Genomic DNA, 8,926 nt, shown 5'->3' on the forward strand with positions numbered 1-8,926 from the left:
TGCTTGTAATTCTTCTGCTCGATTATCTATTCCTCTTCTGAAAAATATTCTAAAAAAATCTTCCACATATCCCTCAAGACATGCTTGACATCTCTAACGTTGCAGTGTACAAATCAAATATTCTGCTAGTGGACCAGCTTAACATATAAGAATTACTAATTCCTAAGATAGATGGCCATCATAGGGTTTGAACTCATTCCCTCTTAATTAACCCTAGTCCCCTTGAACATGAACTACCATGATGGTTTGCTATTCTTCCACATCAGTTACTAAATGCTCCAGCTCAAGAATATAAATTTCCATTCTCGAAGCCAACAACTCCAACATACTGAATATGTCTTCTCCTTGTGGATGAGATCGATCTCCAGCAACAAACGCGAAAATGCTACCCTTGACCTTTATTGAAGACCATCCTGGCTCCTTCACCACCCCCTTTGATTTCATTAACATTCTTATATTTGCTGCTTCCCTCCACTTTCCTTTGGCAGCATAAATGTTAGCTAAGGTTATGTGAGTCCCAGCACAATTTGGATCTAATTTTAGAACTTCAGCAGCAGCGCGTTGTCCACAGTCAACATCACCATGGATTCTACATGCCCTCAGCAAAGTAGACCAGACAACATCGTCCCGTTGAAACGGCATGCTTCTGATCAAGCCCTCTGCATCACTCAATCGTCCTGCTCGACAGAGAAGATCAATCATACATCCATAGTGTTCTTTTGTAGGACTGATGTGATAATCTTTGCTCATTGAATTGAAGTAGTGGAAACCAAGGTCAACCATTCCTGCATGGCTACAAGCAGTAAGAACACCAATAAAGGTTACGGGATCTGGTCTCAAACCAACCTTTTGGATATTCTCAAACAATTCAATGGCTTCTTGGCTATGTCCATGTTCAGCATACCCACTGATCATGGCTGTCCATGAAATAATGTCATCTTTCAATGAATCCATAAAGATTTTTGAAGCTTCCATGATGCTACCGCATTTTGCGTACATAATGATGAGAGCACTACATATCATGGATGTTTGTTCTAACCCAACAGACAGAACATGAGCATGCAGTTGCTTTCCTTGCTCGAGAATCGCCATACTTCCACATACACTTAGAACACTAGCCAGAGCGAACTCGTTAGGTTTTGGTCCTTCACTTCTCATCCGTGATAGATACCTGAAAGCTTCTTCACCATAACATGCTTGAGAAGATGCTGCAATTATAGTGCTCCATGAAATGATGTCTCTAAAAATCATTGTACAAAATAATTTTGAAACTGAAGCTAGCTCCCCACATTTTGAGTACATGGTCATGATAGAATTTGCCACGGACAAAGAATTCAGAAAACCCACACATAAAACACGAGCATGCAGCTGTTGCCCCCACTTCAACATTGAAAGATTAGCACAACCAGAGATAACAGCAGCAAAGGTATATTCATTTGGAATCACATTGCTCTCGTGCATTCTTCTAAATGCTTGAAGCCCACGTTCCTCCTCCCCCATTTGAACGTATGACGTTATAATCGTCGTCCAAGAAACAACATCTGGTGTCCTCATCTTCCCAAACATATACAAACCATAATCTAGCTTACCGCATTTGTTATACATGCTAGCCAGTGAATTAGCCACAAAGGAGTTCTCCTCGAATCCTTTCTTCAATGTCTGTGTATGAATTGCTCTTCCATGATTCAGTGCACCTGAATCAGCCGTGGCCTTCAGCGCTATAGCATATGCAAATGAGTCATATTCCACCTTCGACCTCCCCATTTTAGAAAAGTAAACCAACCCTTCTTCATTATACCCTGCACGAACAAGCCCAGTTATGACTGCCGTCCAAGTCACTGCATTTCTTGTAGGCATTTCATCGAACACTTTACAACTCCGCCCAATTTCTCCAATTTTCATATACATGTCAAGGAGAGCACTACCCACAAAAACAGAGTTGACTAAACCTGTTTTGACAGAATACCCATGCAATTTTGTACCATAGTAGTAATTCATATCGAGCCCACAAGCCTTAAGACCAAGACTAAGCACAAAGGGGTCAATTCGGAGCTCAGGTTGAAGCCGTATCTTTGAAAACAAAAGCAATGCCTCATAGATGTCTGAGGCATTGACGTACCCAGAAATAACATTAGTCCACGAAACCTCATCCTTTTCAGGCATTTGATCGAACAGCTCGCGTGCATCTTTCAAGTGACCGGTTCTCACTAATTGTTTCAACTGGATGTTAGCTTCGGCCACATTTATATGGTTTTCTAAATAGGAGTTTTGGTTTAAAGATTCAGATTTTGAATTCAGAAAATGAAGATCCTTCGTCTCTGTGCCAGCGACCACCGAAACTGTAAAATTTCTCCGAATGTGCTGCCGACGGAACAAGATCATGACGTTAAAGAAGGGCCATGCAAATTACGGGGACTTCCAAAATTCCAGTTTCCAGCACACCAAATACTGGAGCCAGATTCTCATGCAAAAGCACATTTTAAAACAGCAGAGTTTGGTTGGTTGGCTTTAATTTCCACTGCATTAGAAAACTCAACTACGTTATAAAACTAGCAAATATTAATAATTCATTAACATAGCATAAGAACAAATAACCTTACATCTTTTATAACACAGTCCCCTTCTCTGTGAGGTGACAAAAAATGAAGAGTTAAGAATTACACATTATTAATGGCAAAAGGAAAATAAAACCAATTCTTTCTCTCTATTTTGTACACCCAAGCTGGAGAGGTAATAGCAGTTAACAAACAACAAAAATTTGAATGTTTAAGTGTTGAGGCCAATATAATTGTTCTGTAATTAATTCAATAAGCCAAAGACCAAGAAATTGAAGGCAGTTTATGCAGGGGAATTGACAGCAACCGTAGTGGCAGTGCCAAAATGGGCTCAATACCACTTTGTTTGTTGATCAGATTGATAATGATTAGGAGTTGAGTGAGATACGACAAACAAACCGTGAAGGGAAGAAATTTCCAACACGATATTCTATCCACGGTGACCTACTCCTTTACCGAGTTAAGTTAATTTTACCTCCTACCTCTCCTAGCTCTCCTGCCATTCCAGTTTTACCTCCTATGTCTCCTAGCTCTCCCGCCATTCCTCTTTTATTACAGGAATTACATAACGGCCTGGTGGGTGGTCATGGTGGTGCACTGAAAACGTATTAGTGAATAGCCCGTGAGGTGTATTGGAAAAGAATGAAGGCGAGAGTTAAAGCATTTGTGGCTGATTGTTCTGTTTATCAACAGGCTAAGTACCTATCTTTAGCCCCGTCTGGCCTCCTTCAACCACTGCAAGTTTTGGGAGGAACTCTTCCGCTGCCTAGAGACCTAACTAAAACAGAGCAGATCTTCGTTGTTTTACTAGACAACTCCCTAAATGGGCAAAGTGGTTATCTTGGGCTGAGTTCAGTTATAATACCTCCCATCACTCCTCCATTAAGAAGACTCCCTTTGAGGTTGTATATGGGTGCCCTCACCCGGCCTGATCTCCTATAATTCTGATTTTTCTGCATTAGCCAAGGTTGATTCCCAACTGCGAGAGCGTTATGCCATGCTAGCTACATTAAAGTCACATCAACGTATGGTGGCTGCAGCCAATGGGAAGTTGGGATGTAGAATTCAATGTCAATGATTGGGTGTATATGAAACTAAGGCCATATCGTCAATCCTTCCAACTGAAACATGCTCATCTGAGGCTTGCCCTGCAGCTTATTGGCCCTTTCTGTATACTGGCCTGCATCGGCCCGATTGCCTACAATTTCACTTTACCCGAAGGGATGTCCATCCACCTTGTTTTCCATGTCTCATAGCTTCGAAAGGCCATAGGGAGTAACTTGCCCTTTCTCTATCCGGCCATCCTTTTCTGTTGATCTTACTGTAAAAATAAAAATTCGCCCAAACGAAGTTTTAGGCTTATGCAAGTCACAACATGGTGTTGATGGTTTAGAAGTGCGCATCCATTGGGGAGGCGGTACTATTGAAGATGCTACTTGGGAGGCTGCAACTATTTCTTCCCAATTTATGGATTTCCACCTTCAGGACAAGGTGGCTCTTTGGAGGGCGGGTAGTGATAGACCCCCAATTACTAAAGTTTATGTACATAAGAAAGTAGGGGGGCAAGGGACACGTAAGGAATAGAAAAGCATACGGTTATTCTAGTAGGCCCAAAGGAATATAGTTAGTTATGAGGGGCTATATACTCTACTCTAAAGGGGGAGAGTGTTTTTTTTTTTATCTTTTTGGTGTCTTTTGTGTTAAGGCTCTGTTGAGCATTTCTAGGAGAGCAAGGGACTCTCGAATTCACCTAGTTGAATATTGTTGCATAGATAAAGGTGGAACTTATCATAATAAGAAAAAGAGGTTAACATGCCGAACATACCTAAAGATTAACACACAACAACTTTGCAAATCTGTTTAAATTAATCCTTGCATAATACTTTGATACAACTATTATTTTCGGAAAAAGCACCGGGAAACAAATGAGGGTGCAAGGTATCCCTTTCGTTACTGATATATTCAAAATGCAAGAAGCCTGAGGCAATACAAAAGGTCCCAACCAATTTGAGAGGGCTGCTCTCTTCTACCTTTGCTATCCTAACCTTAACCAAAAGATATAATACTTCCCATAACTACCCACACACACAAAAAAAAAAAAAAAAAAAAAACTACCCACACAAAATATATTCCCCTACCTCTAGACCATACCAGCAAGCCCATTAATCGTTGGTGGGGAAATTTTCCTCATTGCCCCTCCTAGAGTACTTATTTACTATGAGGGGCCTCACAGAGGGCGCCCGTGAAATAATCTACATAATAAGATTCAATTTCAGCCAACAAATTCATCAAGAAAATCTTCTCATTCTCAAATTCATTCACATAGAGATGTCCACTAAACAACCCCATTGTGACTAGTTTTAACAACAATCTACGATAGAGTTCTTGGAATAAAAGCCACATCAAATAAATGAACATAAAGTTTCTAAATGAATGTAACCAGAATTCTAATTTCAATAGAAAAAAAATAAATTCCTAAGGTCACGAATCTCATGAAGAGTTTTTCTTTTTATTCATATGATAGGCCCCCAATTACTAGGGTATATCAATGTAAGCGTCGGAGAAAGAGGGAGTCGGTGTGAGTGGGAGTATTAAGTAATTGTAGGTGGGCCCATAGAGCATATTTGTTAGTTTGGTGTGGACCAGAGTGATATATGGCGGAAGGGGTGGCTGTTTTGGGTATCTTTTTGCTGAATATCAGGTCTGTGAATTCTCTGTGAGAATTGAGAAAGGCAGGGAGCTCTCTAAACTCGCTTGACTTGTGTTGATAAATAAAATTAAGGCTTAGGCCTATTATCATACATCTCTTCTACCCCAATTTAATATCAATTGTCAATATCTCTTCAAGTATTAGAAACTTGAAGCAAGAGAAAGAGAATTGATCAATCTCACATCAGATATAAACCATGAGGCAAATTCTTTCACGGAAAGATTAATATCATATTTTAGCCTAACAAACATAACTACAAAAACCATCATCACCCATCTAACTATTTCAATAATCTGCTTGTTCTATTATTATTTACTTAAAAACAATATTCACTCTCAAAGGCGTCTACAGACTCCAGCGAACATATGCAATCAGTCAAAATAAAAAACTAGAAAGGTGTACAATTAGGTTACAATACAACACAGTTCATTCAAAACATAATATTCTAAATCTAACAGAGAACACCATGAATGGAGTAAAAATTCGAAGCACTCAACCAATGGCAAAACTGCCATGTTTCTCTATCAAGACGATATTCTTTCTCAAATCAAAACCAACAAATGGATTCAAAGAACTCAGCAAATAACAAAAACTAACTTAAATATCCTCCACAAAAGAGCACAAGAGACTAATTTGATTCTGAATGAAGTTCTTGCCCTGACGAGCACGTCAAGCCGGAGAAGACAGCTGCAAGCTGTGGTAGCAGATCTACTCGCTCATTCTCATGACTCATGGGTTTGGGAGATAGAAAGGGATGATGAGGGATTCCAGGCTTTTCGACAGAGGGTGTGTGTGCTTGGCTTGCCTGAAAACAAGGGAAGGGGATAAAGAAAGACAGGGTTTTTATAACTCAAAACGAGCCTCACCCTCTTCGTAACATGAAAAAAGTGTTTTTTATCCAACTTTTCGTGACGGGAAAAACGTCACAAAAGGCACATAATTGAAAAACTTTGCTTTCTCGCACCAAAATTGTGTTTTTTTACCTCTTGTGACATTTTTATTTTTATTTTTTACTGTTCAAACGATGTGATTTGGGACAAATTGCAAATAACATATTTGCACAAGGTTTAACAGCCACTATCAAAGTCAAAGTGGTTTACTTACTCTTCCATGAGGTAATTCAGAAAGTAACTGTAATGAATAAGATTCGGATAATTACTAACAACATGAACTCATTACTACAAACGATTATAGAAAACAAAGCTCACAAACTTACTCAATGATTTAAGCGGGCTAATGTCAAGGTTTCAAACAGATTTCTATAGGTACCATACTAAAAATCATAACCTATGCAATCAAATTTAAGCCATTACAGATGCAGATGTTTTGGTTAAAATGACAAAAATTCCAAAAAGCTTTCTATTAACAAATTAGACATCATAAATTTGTGTGCTTCATTAACTATTAACCATTCTACCACCAACTATCACACACTCACCAGCACGTATCGAATATTGGACTCACATGAAGTTAAAATTTAACAGAAGAACAGAAACAGATCAGCCCAGAAAAAATTCTTAAGGAGTAGAAGAGTTTACCCACAAAGAAAGGCCATCTCACGGGAGGATCAACATTGCAATTTCCTCGAAATTAGAAACCCGCTTAGATTAACATTGCAATCTCTTGTGAGCTTGTGGGAAAGGGACTGAATTTTGTGGGGGTGTGAAATATTTGCCCCTGTTTTATCCCAATGTGCTACTGAGCTGGAGCTTCCTTCAAGTAGCAGTTACGGTGTTAATTTGGTTGATATGTGATATACCGAATTTTAGTTGGAAACATAAATCAATAGGCTTTAAATAGTCTTATTCTTCAGTAAATCTGTAAGCATATTATTACATGCTACAATTTCTTTCTCCAGTAATTGAATAAAGATAGCTCACCTTGTAAAGTGGATGAAGGCCATCAATGGCTGAACCACTATAATCTTCGTTGTTGATTTCTTCTGGCTGAGTACTCTCCTCTTTCGTCATCACAGGGGGAGCAAGAAAATCAAACGTTTTGGTTTTGCGATTAAACGGGAAGATGAGATGCCAATGAGAAGAGGAAGAGGAAGGTTGAAGGTTAGATTTGAAGAAAGGGCGGCGACAAGTGGCGTCGACATGGCTGCTAAATTCATCAGCTACAGAAGGTTTTGAGTTGGCGGAGAACGGGAGAAGAGAAGAGAAGAGAACAAAGGAGTTAAAATTGAAAAGTGGCTTTTTCGACTGAAGGAGATGGCCGAAAGGTAAAAAGAAGAAGAAGAGCCCAAAAGTAAAACCTAACCATAAAAATCATATAATATATAATATATATTTTAATTTAATTTACCAGGTGGAATTGAATGGACACAGAAATCATAAAATTGGTCAACTTGACTTATTTTAACTAAAAAAAATGACATATACTTCCAACTATTTATATCTCGGTAAACTATAACTTCATTAAAAACAAATAACTTTGTGGAGTCCACATCATATTTTAAAGAAATATTATTAAATTAAATTTAGTATATTGTATTTTTTTTAAATGTCATTTTTTAGATTTTTAAGGGAGGCGTTTAGACAACATTTAAAGATAATAATAAAACATTAAACATAACGGTTCATCAATTTATTGTATGTTTGGGAATGATTTTGTCATAGCCAATATCACTTTTGGCATTGTCAAAATCACTTCCTTTTTCATTAACCATATTTGTCAAATTTAAAAATTGATTTAAGAAAACTTAAAATCAATTCTACTTAAATCTCTTTTTTCTAAAATCATTAATTCTATTATCACTCCCAAACACACCTTTATACTTCTTTCAAGTTCAAAATAATAATAATTAATAATAAACCAACTTCTATAATTAATTATTATTAAAGATAACATTTTTTTTTATTTTTTGAAAGTAAAAAGGTACTTTTTTTTTTATATTCGAATTCATATTTTTACCTAATTTTGGGTCATTATATTAGCTTTTTGTTATGGGAACATAAAACGAGATCATATTAAACAACGGAAGAGAAAAGTTCGGCCATGAGAGGAGCGGGTGCACGACACCAGGTAAGGAGGCCAAAACTCCACGACTCGGGCCGGCCATAACCGACCAGGCCTCGGCTCCATGGTCGAGAACTCTGACGGTACTCTCCCGACTCAGCGCATCTCGATTTGAATTTGCATTGTCTCGATATGGATTCGACATTGGGCATACTATGAAACTCGCATGCTCGGAAGCCCAGATCTCCTCGACACACTAAGATTCGAATTTATTAATTCCTAAAGGTATTAGGATTTGACTTCTATAAATAGAAGGGTGAGCCAAAACCTAGAGATATGTTTGAAACTACCATACTCGACTATTCCGATTCTAACTTAAGCATCAGAGACCGTGTGGCTAATGGTTATCCAATGTAGTTCTGGTAAAAATGACTAATGGTAAGTGGAGAATGTGCATCGACTTTACGGATCTAAATAAAGCTTGCCCAAAAGACTTTTTTCCTTTACCGAGAATAGATCAACTTGTAGATGCAACCGCCAGACAAGAAAGTCTAAGCTTCATGGACGCTTATTCTGGGTATAACTAGATTAAAATGCATGTGCCCGACCAAGAGAAAGCTTCTTTCATCAAAAGTCGAGGTCTCTACTATTACATGTTCGTTTCCCTCACAACTAGGAAATAAGGTGCAAGTATACACCA

At 38.2% G+C, this 8,926-nt stretch overlaps 1 protein-coding gene across 7 annotated transcripts; it reads right to left on the reverse strand.

Annotated features, from left to right (window-relative positions):
• Positions 1–7,487, reverse strand: LOC111024006 (putative pentatricopeptide repeat-containing protein At3g47840). Of its 7 annotated transcripts, none has more exons than XM_088117804.1 (4): positions 7,146–7,487; positions 6,804–6,978; positions 2,601–2,625; positions 1–2,518 (listed from the first exon to the last, which is right to left on the reverse strand). In XM_088117804.1, exon 4 carries the CDS (start codon positions 2,380–2,382, stop codon positions 250–252), a length of 2,133 nt encoding a protein of 710 aa, XP_087973930.1. In that variant the 5' UTR covers positions 2,383–2,518; positions 2,601–2,625; positions 6,804–6,978; positions 7,146–7,487; the 3' UTR covers positions 1–249. The 7 variants fall into 7 exon arrangements, with proteins under 7 accessions (XP_087973930.1, XP_022157250.1, XP_022157248.1 ...); XM_022301558.2 differs by lacking the exon at positions 2,601–2,625 and adding an exon at positions 5,863–6,070 and having other exon boundaries at positions 6,808–6,978; positions 7,146–7,486; XM_022301556.2 differs by lacking the exon at positions 2,601–2,625 and adding an exon at positions 5,863–6,070 and having other exon boundaries at positions 7,146–7,486.
• Between the last annotated feature and the right edge of the window lie 1,439 nt (positions 7,488–8,926).

Source organism: Momordica charantia (genome assembly GCF_013281855.1).
Source record: "Momordica charantia cultivar OHB3-1 chromosome 9 unlocalized genomic scaffold, Mcharantia_2.0 BLBB01000009.1, whole genome shotgun sequence".
Classification (NCBI taxonomy): domain Eukaryota; kingdom Viridiplantae; phylum Streptophyta; class Magnoliopsida; order Cucurbitales; family Cucurbitaceae; genus Momordica; species Momordica charantia.

Excerpts from the sequence above, each read along its gene's own strand:
- LOC111024006 (XM_088117804.1), bottom strand. The coding sequence starts at position 2,382 with ATGATCTTGTTCCGTCGGCAGCACATTCGGAGAAATTTTACAGTTTCG.